Source organism: Limulus polyphemus, unplaced genomic scaffold, assembly GCF_000517525.1.
Source record: "Limulus polyphemus unplaced genomic scaffold, Limulus_polyphemus-2.1.2 Scaffold4642, whole genome shotgun sequence".
NCBI classification, from domain to species: domain Eukaryota; kingdom Metazoa; phylum Arthropoda; class Merostomata; order Xiphosura; family Limulidae; genus Limulus; species Limulus polyphemus.
Genome location: NW_013670252.1, coordinates 41,679 through 61,431, shown reverse-complemented (window position 1 = coordinate 61,431; position 19,753 = coordinate 41,679). Strand labels below are relative to the sequence as shown.

Genomic DNA, 19,753 nt, shown 5'->3' with positions numbered 1-19,753 from the left:
GTAAAAATAATCTTTTTTGATGACGGGGAACCCACTTTGAGACTAATAATGGTTGGAGACTGCTTGAATGGGTAATGAAGAAAAACTTTAATACAAGTTTAACATAACAGCAAATGTACAATGTTTCGACAAGGTTTTGTCATCATCAGGCATCAGTTGCTGTTATGTTAAACTTGTATTAAAGTTTTTCTTCATTACCCATTCAAGCAGTCTCCAACCATTATTAGTCTCAAAGTGGGTTCCCCGTCATCAAAAAAGATTATTTTTACTATAGCAAAATACAAAACATAATTTAATAGAGCAGTACAGGTATTAAGTGTCATTGCAGGTAGGGAGTAATTCCTTACTTTGTATCATTGAAACAGTGAATCAAATACAATCTACAATATAGATTGTAGATTCAACTGCACATTTGTAGTTCATCATTCTGACACACGGTGAACAAATATTTATGTATTATACTTGGACAGGTGTTCAAATTATCACAGTAGAAGAAACTTTAAGGATCATTACTGAAATTACCTTTAAAACAGCAAATTTTATTGAAAAGACCAATTTCACAATTAATACAAGAGTACTTTCAGTTCTAACATTAACTAGTACTTACATGTTATTTGCCAGATTAAAAAATGAAATATCAGAATTATGCAAAAAATGCATGATAATATCTCACCCTTTTTATTTTCTTAGAACAAGGACTTCAAATATATTGTTGTTCAATGTCAAGAACAAACTGAGTAGTTTGTCCTAAACATGACTTAACAAAATAATTATAAGAGATATAAAAACTAAAGACATGGGTTATATTCATTCACATAAAAATTACTCAGCACATGGTCAAAATTTTAGTTCACTGTCAAACTTTCATAGTACAATGCAATATATAAACAATCAGATAAATCTCAAGGTCACACAGCTACAAAGTATTTTAACAAATGAAAATAAATGATTTGATAAAAAAAGCCAGAAAAACAAGACTTGCTCCATTAGATGCTCAGGTTAACAATCACTGCATTTAAACAATACTTAAAAGATTTAGAAACAGTGCAAAAAGAGAAATGGACAACACATAAAAAACTGTGAATTTAATTCTAGGAATCTTGTACTTTGTACAAGTAGTAGCAGTCATATATTTATACATGTATTGTTACTCTACTTTAAACAAAAACTTCCAATATTGATGAATTGGAAGTTACCAATGAGTGAGTAAAGAGCAGTTCCAACTTATTTGGATGTTACTGGGATAATTGGTCTGTATGATTTAGCAACAGAAAATAGGAAATAGCTTCCTTTGTTAGAGGAAAACTAAAAACTGATTTAGATTAACTAACTGACAAAGAAAGATAATTCATAACAGTACATATATCACAAAAAATATTTAGGCTCAGTTATGAGCAACTACATAATGTTCATCCAGAGACAATGAAAACTTTTCCCAGTCAGGAGGAATCCTCCATTCTTTAAGTTGAATTGGGTACCATTTTTTCTGCTGATTTTAGTATTACTGATTATGTTGGATTAATTATTGTTTGAATATTGTCAATACTGATTAATGTTTGAGATATATATATACATGATACTGATAGTATCTTATAAGATTTCATAAATGGAAGATGTTATATGGATTTATAATAACTGGTTAAATGCTGACTGTAAAATATGATTTCATTTCAAATTTTTAAATAAAAAATTTTCTGAAAAGGAGAAAGGAATGAAATGAGAATTAGATTATAGAATTTAATTAAGTAATAAATATGCATGAAAGTAGAATCATTAATAAATGCAATATTTTGAAAGGTAAAGTTTGAAAAGCTTATAAAATTATCTTTTTTTTAAATAATGAACATATACTAATTGAATTAGGTCAAGTGAAATAAACAAGTTGACTATACTCTATAGTTATAAATAGGGTAGTTGTTACTTTCAAAGAAATAAAGCCTCGATGGTTTATCCACGTGTTATGTCAATATTTGGAAATGGGACAGAGTTTCAAGAGAATACAACAATTGCACAAGGATCAATGATGTCATCAGAACAAAGGCAGTGACATCCAGGATATTTCTCCTTATATAAAAATCTGAAGACTATGTTTGAAGGAGGAGGAACATCTTGAATACAAAAAGTTGAAGAACCATTCATTTCTGACATATATTTAATATTTTCTCAGTGAGTTTGATATTCATTGATGATTTTCACAATTACTCTTCAAATACATATTCAAGATGATGTTAAAACAAATCTTGTTAAAAAAACCAGATAAAGGTTAAAGAGGAAACAAATATTAAAATTTATGTTAATTCAGCTCACCCTTCATGAGTAGGTATGCAAATAAACTGAATTTCTGGTTAACAATCAAACACTGGTCAGGACATTCCCACAATAACTAATATTTAATAGAAATGTATATCACTTATAAATAAGTAAATTTTTATTCTCATATTTTCTCATAATTCTTAACTAATGACTATTAATAAGCCAACACTGTTTTACTATAAATCATGACTTACGTAAAACTCATTAATGATGTGTAACACAGTAATGATAGAGACAGGTCAGGATTCTAATTTTATTGAATCTCAATAAACTGTGCAGTAATTCAGCTGAACTTTGTATACAAACTATATTTCTACACAGCAGCCACATACTTACAGATAAGTACTTTCTTTAAAGAAAATATAATTATATTTACACTAAAAAGTTGTATTTATACCTAGTATTAAAAAATAGCTAATGGTTACTGATAAGCCATACAAGTAATGATCAGAGAAATCTTTTCTTTAATGGTGATCTTGTCACTGATGCTGTATCATGTATACAAGTAAATATGAAATCCAATAACTAAATAAAAGGGAGACAAAATATTTATGTAACATAATTCTCACTTATTTAATAGCTACCACATCATAATAACAAGTATTTTTGTATTTTTTCCTTACAATTAGCACAAACTCTATCAACAAGGACTACAGAAAACTCCAGTTTAAAAAAAATAGCAGAACCATGGTTTCCACTGCAGTTAACACTTCAGGTACCAGATTTTAATCTATGACAAGTTAAAAGTTTGCAATAAATCCTACTTTTAGCTTAACAAACAAAACAAAACATTATGTAGTAGATTCTCCTGAAGGCTCATTTCTTAAGATAACAGAAATTCTTCTGTGTCGATGAATAACTTTTCCTTTGAACACTGACTCTTTTTTTCTCAAAACTTCATGGGTATATTTATACCTAGCAACATTTCTGAAAAATACATGTAAATATGTATATTAGTTGCCTTGTATATATCTATACATCCTTTACAAACCAGAAAATTAAACTAATTCATATTAAAGACAGACTGGAGCACCATTTTATTTTGCCTTTATGTAAGAACTTTAATGATACAGTTTGTAGGAATGCTATTTTTACATGCAAGCTTATTGCAAATTTGATATCATACAGTACTTTCTCAAGAACATTAAAACACATTTTAACTTTTTATACAAAATATACTTATTTTTTCTTTTAAATCTCATTTTCTGATAAGATCAAAGATGAAATAGATTTAAGTTACTTCTAAAATAGCACAAACCTCTCATGTATAAAATCAATTTATAGTTAAAGAACAATTCTTTGAGAAACTGACTACTTAAGACCTTTCCTTAAGACTTAGATAAGTAGCCATATTTTGGCTCTATGAAGTATGAATATTGTTTCATGTTTTGTTTTTTTGCCTATCTTTGAAAGGAAGATTAAATAATCCCACTGATCAATATGTAGATGACATACAAAAGTAAAACAACACTCAGAATACTGACTTGAAATTTGGCATAGAAAATTATTCTTTGTGCTAGGAATTTTAATTTATGTTTTCAAAACAATCATCAATCAACTCTTCTCAGTCTCACAGAAACCTCAGACCCAAAACTATGTCCTACTTACAAGTACAAAAAATATGTACAAAATACCTTCAATATCCAACACATTTTGAGTTGAAAAGATCAAACACATAGCCTTAAAACTTTGAAAAATCTTAGAAGCAACTTGCAATCATAATGGGGTTGTACTCTACTGGAATCTGGAATTTTATGGAAATTAAACATCTATACCAGTGTTTTCTAACTGTGTGCTTTGAGTCACGAACAAGTATACTGTGGAATTTTGGAAAAGTCATACTTGAGAAAAATGAAGAAATTAAATGCATCATTTATATAACTTAGCACTGTGTACAGTACCAAAGTGTATTCTGTCTTGTTGCTCTACCAGTGTCAGCCATGAGATGACATCACACAGTGCTCTAATGTCTTTAAAGTTCATGTACTAGTTAGAGTCATGTGTTGAACTGAGTTTTCATAAAATTCTGTGGGAGGGTGAAGGGTGCCACACAACATTTTTATTAAATGTACCTTGGACTGGAAAAGGTCGGGAAACACTGACGTTTTAACAACTTTACTTGTTATCATCAAGTACAGTTTACGAATAAGTGTAGGAGAATCATATTTGAAAATTTGAATGTTTAAGTGAACCAATCATATAGTAGCTAAAATAGCATTGGTGAACAAATATAGTGGGGAACCATGATATTTGTTTACATATAATTATTTTTATTTTTTATTAATAAGGTTTCCTTGAATTTTCTTTTGCAGTTATTTTTCTTAAAGATTTTGTGAAATGAATGTTTATGTTAAAAAATGTGAGAAGGTGCATGATTGCAGTTGTTTATGCAAGTAGTGAGTTCCCCTATTTTATCTATGCAGCATGATATTCAGTCTTAGTATTTTTATTCATAAACAACATTACTAATATGGTTGTCTTGGAACTTATTTGCCTAGTCTTGCTCCAGGAATAAAAGTAAACTTGACCTTCTCATTAATTTTGGGTTTTTCACTTGCACCTTGAAACTTTGTTTTGCAGAGTACTTCTCTCTGATTTTTTCCTTCACGAGAGGTTCTCTTTGTTTTGGAGACTCTTGCTTCCATAGAAGCCCTGATCCCTCTCAGTTGTGCACACATGCATCACATACAATGTACTTTGAGGGATATGCCCTCGTGTCTCTACCTTCCTCTTCTCTATTGTGGTGGCTTGATAACTCCAACATGACCCATAGTATATCACCTTCCTTGACCTGAATTGCATCTTTACACCTATGCCTCTCTTTCCAGTTGGAGGAAGTATTCGATGCAATCACTCCTTTATGTTCTGGTTGCAGGAAATGTGTTTGCTACACATCAACATTCCAGAGGTGACTGCAGCTTGTCAACTCTTCAATCATGGCTGTCCAATCATCTTGTAATGATCCACTCAAACAGCTCTACGATTGTTTCTTACACAAACCAAGGAGGCACCCACTCTTGGGACTTGTGCTTTCTCACTCTGAACTTCCTTCTGGTAGTGGATTGCTTGTCTTGTCTGAACAAAATCTATCTCATAGAGTGATCTTTGAATCTTTTGTTTTTCTGTTGGATTTGTTCCCATTTTAGACCCTGTCAGGTCAATACATTTATGACTCCCTTCAATTCCAAACTTCCCTTCTTTTTTGTTGCTCATCCTGCACTCAAACACTCTGGCTATCAATGGTCTGAGCCAGGATTAGTTCAATCTTCTCTTTTATAACTACCCTTTTCTTCATCTTCTTCCTCAAGTACCCTCTATTATTTGAGACAGCTTACCAAGATTTTCTGGTTGCTCCTCCTTCTACTTCACTTGTCAACCAGGGAACCTCTCTGTCTTTAGAGGTTCCTCCCCTGTCAATCTATCATCCATTTTTCATGACAGATTGTCACACTTACATCTTCATGTATGGGATTTGTCCATTCTCTAGTGAGAGATATGGGATTTTCCTACAGAGTAGGCAATTTTCTCTCACATTCTTATGGGCCTTCTACTTCTTCCCTCTATCAATGTAAATGTGCTGTCCACAGTTACTGGTGTCTCCAATGCTCTATTTGTTTGGGTTCTCTTACCTCCTTTTTTACCTGGCATTTCAACACTGCCTGACTTGATTACTGAGCAGCATTGGCCACAACTTTCCACCTCTTTAGAGGAGATAATTCCTTCCTTTTGCCTGTTCTCACAGACCACTTTACAGCCTTCTTTATTAATCTCCCCCCTTGTCCAGTCCCCCTTCCTGATTGGGACATTTATGTGGTTCTTCAGACTCTTACACCCACACCCCTTTGAGCCTTTGACCTCCTGCTGCTTGTATCACTTGTCTCTTAACACATATTTTCTTATTTTCTTTACTTGTGGCAATTGTCTTTCAGACATTTACATATTGGATACCTCTTGTACTCTCTGTCATCAGGACTAATTGATGCTATTTCTAAATTGCTCTTTCCTTTAAAAACATGAGCTGCTCAGGAGGGTGATTGGATATTTTCTCCCACTTCTCTATTTCCTTAGTATATGATTGTTTCAATCTCAATTATCTTTTATGTACAGTACAGGCTACCTACTGCTATCTTACTCTGACTTTCCCTTTTTGTGGAAACTACCATTGCCTATTTTACATGGTAGACCTAACCCACTTGGGAATTGTCCCATTCCACTTTTAACTGGATGGGTTTGCCACCTCATTCACCTCACATATTTTGTTTGGATGAGTCTGACTGTGCCATGCACTCTTTTGTGTTTCCTCCAACTAGATTCTGCATATCACAGCATCCCTAACTTCTTTTTTTGTCACTGGTCTTTGAATAATGTTTTACAGGCTGGTATGTGGACTATACCTGACACATTCATTTACCACTACTTACATCACTGACAGTTTCATGTGCCTCTGAATTTTCCCTCCCTTCAATCACCATTTTACATTCTACCCAGAAGCTCTAGCATGGTGAATTTTGTCTGGTGTGTTTTTTAGTCATTTCAATGTCATTCATACATTTCATGGCACCTCTGTGTGTGTGTACCATGATTTCTGTACATAGTCCAATGCATCACAACTTCTTCAACAACAACAAAAAACACACACCAAACAGGAAGAGGCAAGACTCTCCAAGATCAAATGTAACGTGAGAAACTACATCCACATATTCCTTATAATTAGTGCCATCAGAACTTGCTGAATGGTCAGCACAACCTCACTAGGAATACTTACCCCAAATCTGGGGGAAAATGGAAAGCGTTAAACCCATCCACCCCTAGTCAGTGCCCACTGCTGAGATGGGGTTTTCTGCAAGACTGCTTTGGCAGTATATCTCTATAACTGACATGGCTGTTTCTGCCCCTTTTACAAAAATCAAACAGCACCAGATATAGTCCTACCCTTAAACCTGGCTCATGTTTGCTGCCTTTAGTTGTAGTAAGACATTACACTGTCTCTCAGAGGGTACTTAATTCCAGATCATTGTGACCGAAGACAGTGGTCCACAAGCACTCCTCCCCCCTGTTCTTTTAATGGAACATGGGAAAATCCTTACTTCCCCAAAGCCAAACCATTGGAGATTTTGACATGGAAAGTTTCCTCTGTGAGTGGCATCTAACCCCCAGTAACAGACTAATTGGGCTATCTCCTTGATTAAGATGTAGTACAGGACACCCCATTACAATATCTCATAAGCAGTTCCCATTGGTTATGTCCAGCCAGATGGGACTTGGATTTGCTTTGGGATGTAGCTGAGAGCTCCTTCTCCCTCCACCTGTTTTTACAATAATATAATTGATCAGCACCAGTCCCTCCATCATTTTCAATTCAGGATTTTAGCTCTTAGTGGTGTAGAGAAGCAAGTAACATTTCTGAAGATATTTTCCTTACCCGAAAATGTATTTTAGATAGAAACTTACTACTCTGCACCACTTTTCCACCCTTCCTCTCCAGTTCCAGTGCATTTTATTTGCCTCTTAAAGAATGAGCCTATGATCATATGTTAATGTTCACGGGGATTACTCACATGGAGGTTGTGTTACCCTCTAATTGATGGAGGGATACAGCATTATGATGGTAATATTATAAGCTGGCATAATAAACAGACAAATTTAGATGTAGGAGTTTTTTCAAGGCTTGTAGCATGTACAGGAAATACCACAACAGTTGCACACGAGGTAATAGCTCTTAGTGGTGCAGAGAGATAAGTAGCATTTCTGAAAATTGTGTTTTTAGCGAGTTTTAGAAAATTTGTTGATGTGAAAAAATAGGATGTTAGACTCTGAATTTCTCAATTTAGAATGTCTTGGGATTAAAACAGTTGTAGTATAAGAAATTAAGTTTTTAAAAAGGCTTGTTTTTCGATAGGTGGGGTGAGTGAAATTGCAAGGTATGTAGAGATCAGCCTATGTGGCTTTGTGATCAACCTCAAGGAGAAGCCTTGCTCTGATCTATGTATAAGAATGTTGAGAAATTATAGTTTTAAGTATTTCTTGTTCTATGACAAATCTTATAAAAGGGTGTTGTTTGTTAAGTGTTTCTATAAAAAGCTGGGCTTATTATGGACTGAAAAACCTGCAGTATGTCAACAATCTACAAAATAGAAAAGAGTGCAGTGTTTAAAGAATGTTGTTCAATTGAAATAATTCATAAATTACAAAGCATAGAAAAAAATGGGTTACCCATGGCTATGCCATTGATACAATTATCGTTTAGTGTGTAAAATTAAAATTTGTCATTTTTATAACAACTTTCAACAATTTAACAAGGATAATACAAAGGAAAAAGTTCTAGGCAAGAATCATTTTGAATTTTGGAAAGAGCAATATCACAAGCTTCTTGAACATGGACTTTTGCGAGGAGAGAAATTACATAAAAACTGAAAATATGAGCCCTAAATTAAAATGTTGAAGTTTGTGGATGAATTGTGTTTTTTCATATAAGAAAATACACAAGTCTTGAAGCTATTTTACACAAACAACAACATTCCAAGAATAATTACATGATACCCACTTACTTGCAGCTGTATGAATATAGATCACAATCTGATAAGCACAGCCAAGTAATAATATTTCCTACTTTATGAGTTATATTTTCTAGAGATCAGTTTTATAAAACTGAGATAAACACAGTTATATGACTTGTGGTCAATAAAAATGGGGGATATGGGTGTGATGGAATTAGACTTTAAGGACGTTTCCAGGACCTACTGCTAAAAACCAATGATTTTCTGGGGCTTCCTGTACTGAAAAAGTTGTTTACTAAATTCCATGACTTTATGATATATGTAAACTCTACATGATATGACTATGTCATTCCATTTCTAGGATTCAAATTATCACATGTGGGTTCTAATAAAGTGGCTAGAGTGCATATTAATGCACAAAGTTATTGATGACAAAGCATATTAATGAAAGAGATGTATTTGTATTTTAACTTCCCAGTATCTAGCAATAAAATAATTCCAATTAAATATTGTGCTGTTTTTGAAGTTGATAGTAATGTGAAAGTATATTAATACATAAAACATCAATCAAAATTATCAACAATTTATTATCTCAAATATCAAACTGTTTTATTTTTTGTTTTTCAAACATAAGTTGGATATTAAAGGTAACTGAACCTAATGGACAATTTTAATGGAGGTTTGATTCATATAATTCCGAGATGCAAACAGTAAATGTAATACAGTAATACATAAAACCATGGTTTGAATATATTTTGAGTTTTTTCACCCATTGACAAGAAATAGTTTTAAATGCTTTTGAGTATAAAATGTATATATTAGTTAGATCATGTATTAAAAAATTAATCAAACTATAAGATTAAAAAAGTAAATTTCCTTAATGTATTTCAAATAATATTGAAATTGTTATTATGAATGCGAGTGATGCTTTAAATTTTATATTAGAAATAAACAGTAACATTAGTAAAATTACTAAAACATTGTATTTTATTTGATGCAGTTATGCTCTACATCAAAAAAGTTTAGTAAAATTTGTAAGTTCTGTTATTATGGTGTTCTTGATATGTCAATATTCTTTGGTCAGAAATACAAGAATATGTTGATCATTTTATAAAACAATAATAAAACAAAAGCATAAGTAATATGTCTTAACACACGTGATTAATGACATGCAGCTAGAAGTAACAATACCGGTGTTTTGTTAAAAGGACTGCTTAACTTCTGTCTCAGGTCACGTGACACTGCACGAACTTTTAACTTTTGAGTATTTTATTTAAAGTAAACAAGAGTGATCTAACAAAGGAAATAATATAAGATAACAATCTCATTAAAATGAAATAAAATTTCTTTTGAAATTAAGAAAATCCACAATTGGAATTAAGAATGTTTTTAAAAATTGAAAATTAGGAACATGGTCAGGACAAAGGCCCTAAGAAAATATAATAACTACAGGACACTTCACTCACGTATAAAAACAAACATCAGCTTTGGTAATGTTTTAGAGTTGTAATGTATACAAGTAATTGACTACTGTGCAGTTACACTGTATTCAGAGTGAAATAATATCTTGACTTTCAATTGTGAATATCAGGTCAGTAAAAACACATTATATCATCACTAACCAGGAACAGAACATGTATATAAGTACTTACTTCATTACATACAAAGACCTCCTTTTCAGCAGAACATTCACCCAGTTTTCAATGTGGTCTTCTTCTACTAACTTCATGACAGCATCTGACAGTAAGCATAGGCCAGCAATGGTATCTCCACAAAACTATCCACACAGAAAGTGTAAGTTACCACTACTGAAAGTTAATGATTATTAATACACATTTAAATATACTATACAATTTTATCACTAAACTTACAATCACACAGTCTAGAACTACATAATGATTTTTCAATACATATTTATACCCCTACAAAAGTCTAGAACACACCATACAATACTAGATATTCTGATGCAATAATACTCAATTAAACCAAGAAATTCAGAAAATTCTAGCAACATAATGCAATAATCTCACTATTGTAAACAAATGCTAATTCATAACAATTAAACTATACAATGTATGATTTATAAACAGTTATGTAAACAAACTTACCATAAACTATTGCTTCTAAAAATAATTAAATATGACACCTACACTATATAAGTTATCTAATTCATAATGCTTGCATTAAATTGAAACAGTTGTGTATATCTAACACAGTTCCTGGAAATATTTTTCTCCTCACTTCTTAATATCTTCACCACCAATAAGAGAGCCCGGTTCTGGCAAATGATAATGATTAGTGGAATTGAAAGTCATTTGTTGGTTTCCTTACTTTAACACTCTTGAAGAATTCTTGTGACAAGTCTTTACATTTCTGAGCTAGTTATTTTCCTACTGCTGCTAAGATGTATCTTTGGTTGCCTTGAAAATTCTCTTGCATTCCTTTCATGCTAGCCCACATTTTATATAGTGTTCTTCTGTTTTTGCTTTGCTTCACTCATCAGTTCTTTGTCTTCATCTTAACAGCTTCTTTTACTACGTAATTCCACCATACCGTTCCTTTCTTTTTTCCCTATATTATATTTCCTCATTCTGCTCTTCTTCTTCAATGCTTCCTCTCTGGAGATGAAGTTGTCTGAGATTTAATAACTGTAATTTTTTCTTTCAATTTCTTCATATTACTTTTTTTCTGTGGACACTGCTTTCTTCTGTAGTCAATGTTAGTATGTATGTTGGACTTCAGCAACAAATTGTCAACATGTAAGCCTGGTTACAGTGTGTTCAATCTGTTGTGTTTAGTCAAAATTGTTCCAGTTGTACTGTGTGTTGATCTGAGTTTGAAGGTGTTAAACTGCCCAGAAACAGCACAAATTTATGAGTGTAGCTGCCTGATGTAGTTATGTTCTGCCTTGATGTCATTGTGAGGACTCAATTATGTCTCCCTAGTGTTTTCTGTGGTTTCCTACTCTACTGTTGAAGTCTCCCATGACAACAAAACCATCTTAAAGATTTGTTCTTTATTAGTGAAAGATTACTAATTTCAATTATTTGATTTAATCATAATTTTGATTCATTTATTAGTTTACATAATCCAAATTGACATAACTGTTGCTCATTGGTTGTTAATTACATTAGTTAAACCATCCTGTTCTAATCAAACAGCCTAGTTACTTATAAAACCTTCAGGATAGGAGCACTGGTGTCACTACATGAAAGGTAGTTTGTTAAATTTCAGCTGATAATATAATGTTTCGATTTCCAATTTTATCCCTTTTACCATGCAAAAATCTACCACTGGAAACTAACATCCATGTAGAGGTAAGACAAGAATTCTACTCTCAGTAAGTCAACTACAATTCAAAATTCAACCACTGGGAACCGACATCCATGCAGGGGTAGAAAGAGGACCATACCATATGAGCAGCTGTTTTTGTTTGTTATTAAGCATAAAGCTACACAAAGAGCTATCTGTTCTCTGCCCACCACAGGTATCAAAACCCAGTTGTTAGCAGTATAAATCCACAGACATACTGCTATGCTGCTGGGGGGGGGGCGAAATAATAGTGCCATCATCACCTGGTATTCACAGACGGTTACCCTTCCAAATAATAACCAGACCTGACATTGGGTGTCTACGGGGAGAGACAAGATCCAGATTTTTACAATGTGGTACAAACGATGGCTCGTATGAGTAGAATGAAATACATATATATCCCACTCAAACCAGACCCACCTCAAATACAGTAATATCCTCAGCATAAAGACATCAAGAGGCACAACAAGAGAAAGAAGCAGAGCCACAACATTGAGGTAGTGCACTCAATGCAAATTGAGTGAGGAACCAGGGACACCCTGATCACATGCATGAGGACTTATGTTGATTGGTTTAGCTCTAAATCCAAAACTCAACAGCTAGGAACCAGCATCCAAGCAGGGGTAGGATGAAGGGATCCCAATTGAATGGGTGATTATGCCAGCACACTGCATGTGTGAGTACATCATGTCAATTGGTTCAGCTCTAAATCCAAAACCCAACCACCAGGAATCTACATCCATGCAGGGATCTCAATCATTATTATGGTGCACTCCAAAGCTGCAACATCCCAATGGACAAACCTGTGCAGAAACGGAGCATCTGTTTGGTGGACATCTTGTCATCTATACCAGCAGAACACAACCACCCTACTATCAACTCAATGGAGTCTTTATTGTTTATATTGTATATCTCTCATTCAGGAGGATACCTCCATAGTCACCACCCCAGCGGCTTGGAAATGACAAGTGGTAAGGATTCTCATACTCCACTGGAAGAAATGGAGAAGAAAAACTTGGTGGAAAGTCCAGAGGAATGTTCATACTGGAGACAGTGTAATGGGTAATCACAAAACCCTATTTTGAAAAGCAGACCAAACTCAATCTATTCAATCTAAGAAATGGCAGGGATAAGCAGCAATCCATTTCCGTTTCACTCATGAAGGGCATGGGTTAGTATGATCTGGAATGGGCAATCTACAAGCAATCTTGTGGAACATCCCATCTGTAGTTTATGTGATTGTAACAAAGAGTGTACATTTTGTGGCCATGAAAATGAAGTCAACATGGCCTTACAGTGTGTGGATTTTAGTACAATTCTAAGTGATTGAAGTATACCTGGACAGCCACCACTCACAACAGAGTGGGATCTTGGTCAAAACATGGGAACTTACCCAGTTACTCTCACCAAAGAGTGAAGGATGGCAACAGGTGGAAGAAACAGCTACCCAAAGCAGATAATGGGAGATTAACATCTGAGGTGTAGTCCCGATTCTCAACAGAAGAAGTACCTCCAATAGATGATGGGGTTGAGATGTAGGTAAAAGGTAAGGTGCCTCATCGAGTGGAGACACAAGGAACTGATTACAGGAAGAAGGAGACAAGATATACAAAGCCAATCAAATCACAAGCCAAATGCAATAGGTAAGGGAGGAAGGGAAAAAATCATGAATAGAGAATTGGTACAGGGGAATGAAACTGTGGGAAATGGAGTTCTTGGAAAAATGGCTTGAAAACAATGATGCAACCAGAGTATGTATGGAACAGATGAGGTCACCCAGATCTAGATGGCAAGAAATGAAAATTATGAAAGAATATTCCACATGAGCTCCCAAAGTGTAGGTTAGTAAAATCAATCCAGAACAAAACGAGCCAAAACATCCAAGAAAACCAGATCTTTGCTAGCCTGGATCAAAATCACCTTGGGAGGAAAACTAATAGAATGAGAAAACTAAACTTATAAACTGAATTTAATCTAGTCTGAATGTATCAACAGTGAGAGCAAGTGGATGATAAACTGGAGACCAAAAACAAAAGAAGGAACTAGGAACAGATAAAGAAGTCAAATGCTTCTTGTAGAGGAGTACCCCACAGAAGGCACAGCCACCAAACATTTGAAGATCACGAGGCCACTCCTTGGGAGAAAGTGTGTCGGTATTGGAAAGGCAATCTGCAATAAGGATGAAATCACCTGGAACATAACATACAAGATGTATGTCAAATGTGTGAGTTCAAAAAGGGAGATCCACTGTCTAACAAAAAGGGAACAATAATGAGTGCCCATTTGGCAAGTGAAATAAGTCATCACTGTTGGATAGTCAGAATGAAGCATGATTAGTCAAATCTGTACAAAAGGAACAAAGTGAACTAAAGCACACTGGACTGGTGGAAGTGCCAGGACATTAACATCGTAAGACCTTTAGTTGATAGACCATTGTCCCGAAGCCTCCTACAGATTGACCCATGCCCCCAACTTTGGAGAAGAGCATCAGGATAGAGAAATAAATCCAGATGAGGGGGAGGAAGTGGTAAACCCAACAACATGGGGGATATGTTAAACTACCAATGCACATAGTTGAAAAGGGAAGGAGGAAAGTTAAGAGAAGAATCCAAAGGAACTTTACAGTGGGTTGTGCAGTGTCTCCTGAAAAGATTGCAAATGCGTCAGACCCAAAGGGAGAAGTGCTTCTATAGAAGTCATATCTCCCATTGCATTAGAATCTCACTAGCAGTAAGATAGTTAACCATAAAGGTGTGGATAACAGAAAGCTCCAACAAATGCAATCAAGGTAGAGAATGGATGGTCCCAATGTATGTGGGTGTTTAAAAAGACACTCCCGAAATAGACGAGATTGTTAGGTAGGTAACAGGAATATCCAACCACCTGAGCTGCTTGTGTAAAAAGCAGATGAGTATGTTAAGACCACCCCTTTCAGCAGGAGCTAGACGAAGACAGACAACCAAGTAGTGATGTTAGAAATATACCCAAATTTGGAAGTCAGGTAAATTGTAGACCACTTGACAAAAGACACAAGGAACCAAAAGAAGTCTAAAGAGCAAGGGATGAAACAGATACAAAATTACTTGGTGAAAAAACCTAAGATAGCATCCCGAGAAATGAAAAACATGAACGTGTACCATGGACATTCTCAGTCCTGCAGAAATTGCCCACTCAATTATGATTAAAGACTATATATTAAAATGAGGAAGAACCAAGAAGTAATTGAGGTGGGACTGATCAATCCAGAACTCCAATCAGCATCGAGCATACCCAAAGAATAGAGAAACAAATAGATTTTACATGTAAAGGACCAGAAGGTGCTAGACATGAAATATGAATAAAGGTGGCAATGTCACAGAATAAAACAAAAGAGCAACCAAAGATATAGAATATAGCATTGCAGAAACCTCATGCAATGCTAAATGCACAGAAGTAACCCCAAAAATGGACCAGTAGAGAAAAAGAGCCAACAGTAAGTCCCTATTAGAAGTGGATGGTAAACAAATGGTACAAGAAAGTGTCCCACCCCAGAAGAACCCAAATGCAAAGAAGCAATATGTGAAGGGAAAGAACCGAAGATGGCAAATACCCCAACATGGAGGGAAGGAGGAGGAATTATCCCACAAAAATCCCCTTTGATATAGGTGGAACACCAAAGAAAGGAAGATAAACATTTCCTGTAAGAGAGTCAATAAGGTATGACAAAGCTTGAAACCTAGGTAGGGATAAAATGGACAGGATGAACAGACACTGCTCCCCATATAGGCAATAAGTACATAAAATCAAGAAAAAAATCAGCCTGATGGTAAGTTAAGACAAAATGAACCAAAAGCTATGAGGGCAAGGCATGTAAGTACCCTCCCCAAAAAAGGGAGACAAAAATGCTCATCATGAAACATTATGTTTGGTAAATGAGTGGAAAATTATACTGTGAAACATGACTTAAGAAAAAGCTGAGGTACGCCTAGCAGATTCCACAGTAGAAGCCGGGGACGGCAAGCCTTAATCTGGTGGAGGAAAACTGAGAAAATCTAGGTTGTCCTAAATGGGTTTGGCAGTTGTAGAAGGAAGTTGAGCAATATCGTGAGTAGGTAGGGCAGCCCCCAGGGGTCCACACAAACAAAAATAATTGTAAGAAGTATAAATTCTAAAGAATTACAAAAATGAAATACTCAATATAATGTAAATTTAAGTAAGTGTTTAGTTAAATAAAAATTTGTATTAGATGTTAGGTGTTGAAGAAAAGATACTTAACCTAATTATCAATTTACCTATTTAACCAAAAATAACAGATATGTTAGGCCTAATCGAATTGTGTAGGTCAAAGTATATCACTAAGCTCCAATTTAAAAACTCCTAACCTAACAATAAGTATGTACAGTATTTGGAGAAGTTTGTGCAGACCCCTGGTCCAGGGGTTCACACAAACAAAGTTAATGTAAAAAAGTATAAAAGATAAATAATAACAAAAATGAAATAAGACATTATATTATAAAATTCAACAAGTGTGTATTGACAATAACATATATATGAAATGTTATGTGTTGAAGAAAAACAATATAGTTAACCTAGTTTACGATATACCAGTAATAGGAATTACAAAGACCCATGTTAAGCCTAATTGAACATAAAAGGACAAAGGATACAAATAAGCTATAATTTGAAATTTCAACATGACTATGAGTATCGACCAATCTAACTAAACTTATGTTATTGAATCCAAATAACTACAGATAAAAATATTAACAGTTAAAATATTCAAAAACTATAACAGTATAATGTCTTATCTTTCCATAGTTGGCAGACTGTATTTCAATATGTGTGGACCCCAAACTTGATTTGAGGCCTGACAAAGGGCAGCGCATTGGATGATCAATCTACCGACGAAGTAAAGCCGATAATTCACATGTCAAGGACCGCCACCTGAAGCCTGTATAAATGTGTTGATAGAAGATATTATCTCTGAAATGGTAACTTAGAATTCATAATTCAAAATGAATAACCAAACATAAACATCTTGGCAGAAAGAAATAAAAAGTACAAAAATTCTGTAACTGGGTAGAAATATAAAAAAACACAACTTTGGAATAAGTTACAAATATCGCTATTGTATAATAAATAGTAAACTTGTTGACAGAAATTAATACTAAGATACAAAAAAAAAACTTGAAGAGAGCACAAACTAAACATCTGATCATGAACCCTGGCAAACAAAAAGTGATAGTTAGGTACAATAGCATAAAGGGAGTCACATGGGTGTATGGCACTACTATTGGTGGAGGTTTGTAGCATGATAATTTGCATGCAAGAATCAGTTAAACCATGATTTGAGGGGTGTGGGGGTGAAAGGCTAGTGGCATGCGAAATTTTTTGCAAATAGGGGACAGCACTGAATGAGAATAGCTATGTATGTGAGTTGAAGTAAGGTACCTTGTCAAAATTTGTCTCTTTGGTTTTTAATACTTGGTTTGCTTTGAACTCAAAATTATCAGGCTCAATTACTTCATTATGTATTTATACTGTTTTGGACTATGTTAAGTTTTATTTCACTATATAATATGGTAAAGTTTTCATTTCCAATTAATTTTGTCCAGTTTAATATTTGTATATGCTGTTTTATTCCATGGTTTAATGTGAGATTCTGTACACATTTGATTTAATTTTCTTCACTTTAATTCTGTTTTATTTCAAGTCATAAACTGGCTGCTGTCAGGATTAAAAACATAAGGTCAATTAAACTCTAAACTGATCAAAAGTGAAGTTTAAAGTTGTAACAGCCTGGCTAAAATGATTTTATTTTATAAAATTTTAATTAGGAACAGAATGTTAAAACTACTGCAGTGATCAAGGAAATACCTCAGTCTTATGTGTACTCATGTATATTGGTTGTAGATCATGTATCCCTTACACCTGTGGACATATCAGTCCTATAGGCTTCATTAGACTTGCTTGACTACTTCTCTTCAGGTGTGCTCTCCGCTGTTGTCGTTGTCTTGGCAGCAAATCACAGCTACACTGAAATGAAGCCACATTCCTTCCAATATCAACTAGTTGTTATATTAAATATAGCCAGAAGGCAGTAGGAAACCATAATCTCTGGTTCCTGCACAAGTGAGCGAAACAAAGTTGGCCACTGCCAGGATACAGACTTCAACTTTCAGGTCATGAGAATCCATAATGCCTACATTTCATTTTGTTTCAAATACAAGTTAACATGACCATTGTTAGATATACATGACTGTTTCAGATTAAGTTTAATGCAAGAGTTATTATTTACATAGTTCATATAGCACAAATGTAAAAATTTCAATTTGATGACAAGGCATCCATTTATAGAAAAAAAAAGTTTGGAGACTGCCTGACTGGGTAATGAAGACTTTATTATAAGATTGTCAATAGAGAAGATAATAAGAGCAAAAGGAAAATGAGAGAAAAAGAGAGACTGGAAATAGACAGAAAGAATAAGAGAACAAATTGATAAAGAAGAGAAAGAGAAAGGATAGACTACAAATAGAGAGAACAAGAGGAGAAAATGAGATTGCCAAGTTCACCCAACAGAAAAATAGAGGACCCAAAAAATAAGAATGAGGTCAGGGCCAGCCTATCCAAGCTGCATTTCATGAACAGAAAGGTGTCACTAACAAGCAGCAGCAAAAATATCAGCATAAAAAAGAGCTACCCATAAAGATGGTCCTGACAAAAAACAACAAAAGAGTGACTGTCTGATGCCAGCAGAAAAAGAATTGACAACTTATCAGATTCACCATAAGAAGAAAGTGCTATCGCCATGATTAAACAGTGCATGACTGATGGTTAGCTCAAGTTAGCAAACTTGTCAACAGTGCCAGTGGTGAATGGAACATCTGACAAACATTGAGAGGTGTAAACAAACCACAACATTCTAGTAGATGAAGGCTATGTTAGTGACAAAAAAGTGAAAGCCCTATAAGACACTGGATGCAGCAGTCCAACAGTGAAGAACAGTCTAGTATCTGATGGGCAAGGTACATCTGTGGATGCTGATTGATGGGACAGTTAGAAATTTTCGCACAGCAAGAATAAAGGTGGACACTCCATATACATGTAAGACCTTGAGGCCATGTGTATGAAGGCACACCCATCTACAACTTGGCAATATACCAGGCAGTAGAAGTTTGGAGAAACCAGAAAGAAAGGAGATTGATGAGGCATCTGCAGTAACCACAAGTGCATATGAAAAGAAAAGCAAACATGACATCAAGCTCCTGTAAGTCTCAATAGCTGATATCTTGAATGTAGGTCAAAAGGAACTGAAAGAAGCACAGTAGAAAGACAATTCACTGCAGAAACTTTGGGACAATGCCCGAGTCAATTATGAGAGGACACCTAGGAGTGAAGAAAACCACAGATAGATTCTGCAGGTCATATGACAACTGCCAAAGGACAGTATCTTGAGGGAAGGTGACCACGGTGCCACTGGGTGAGCTTTCTCTCATACAAGAGCTATTCAGCAGAGTAGCTGTGGACTTGATCAGACCATGTTGGATATAAGACTGTTTGGTGTAGGAGTTATTATTTAGTTCATTTAGTGATCTAATATTTAGTGATTATTTAGTTTTCATAACAAGAGTATTAAAGTTAATTGATTTATA

At 34.6% G+C, this 19,753-nt stretch overlaps 1 protein-coding gene across 3 annotated transcripts in view; it reads right to left on the bottom strand.

The window, feature by feature from the left end:
- LOC106471472 (alpha-ketoglutarate-dependent dioxygenase alkB homolog 7, mitochondrial-like) overlaps positions 1-19,753 on the bottom strand; it is a 75,043-nt gene that overhangs the window by 14,617 nt on the left and 40,673 nt on the right. For 2 of the 3 annotated variants that reach the window (XR_002613260.1, XR_002613261.1), the window contains one exon: positions 10,463-10,587. Coding sequence is in view for 1 of the 3 variants with exons in the window: in XM_013932074.2 (XP_013787528.1) it covers positions 3,105-3,240; positions 10,463-10,587 (261 nt within the window). In the remaining 2 variants the exon portion in view is untranslated. Of the gene's footprint in view, positions 1-518; positions 3,241-10,462; positions 10,588-19,753 lie in introns of those variants that run through there. The other variant, XM_013932074.2, reaches the window with a different exon arrangement.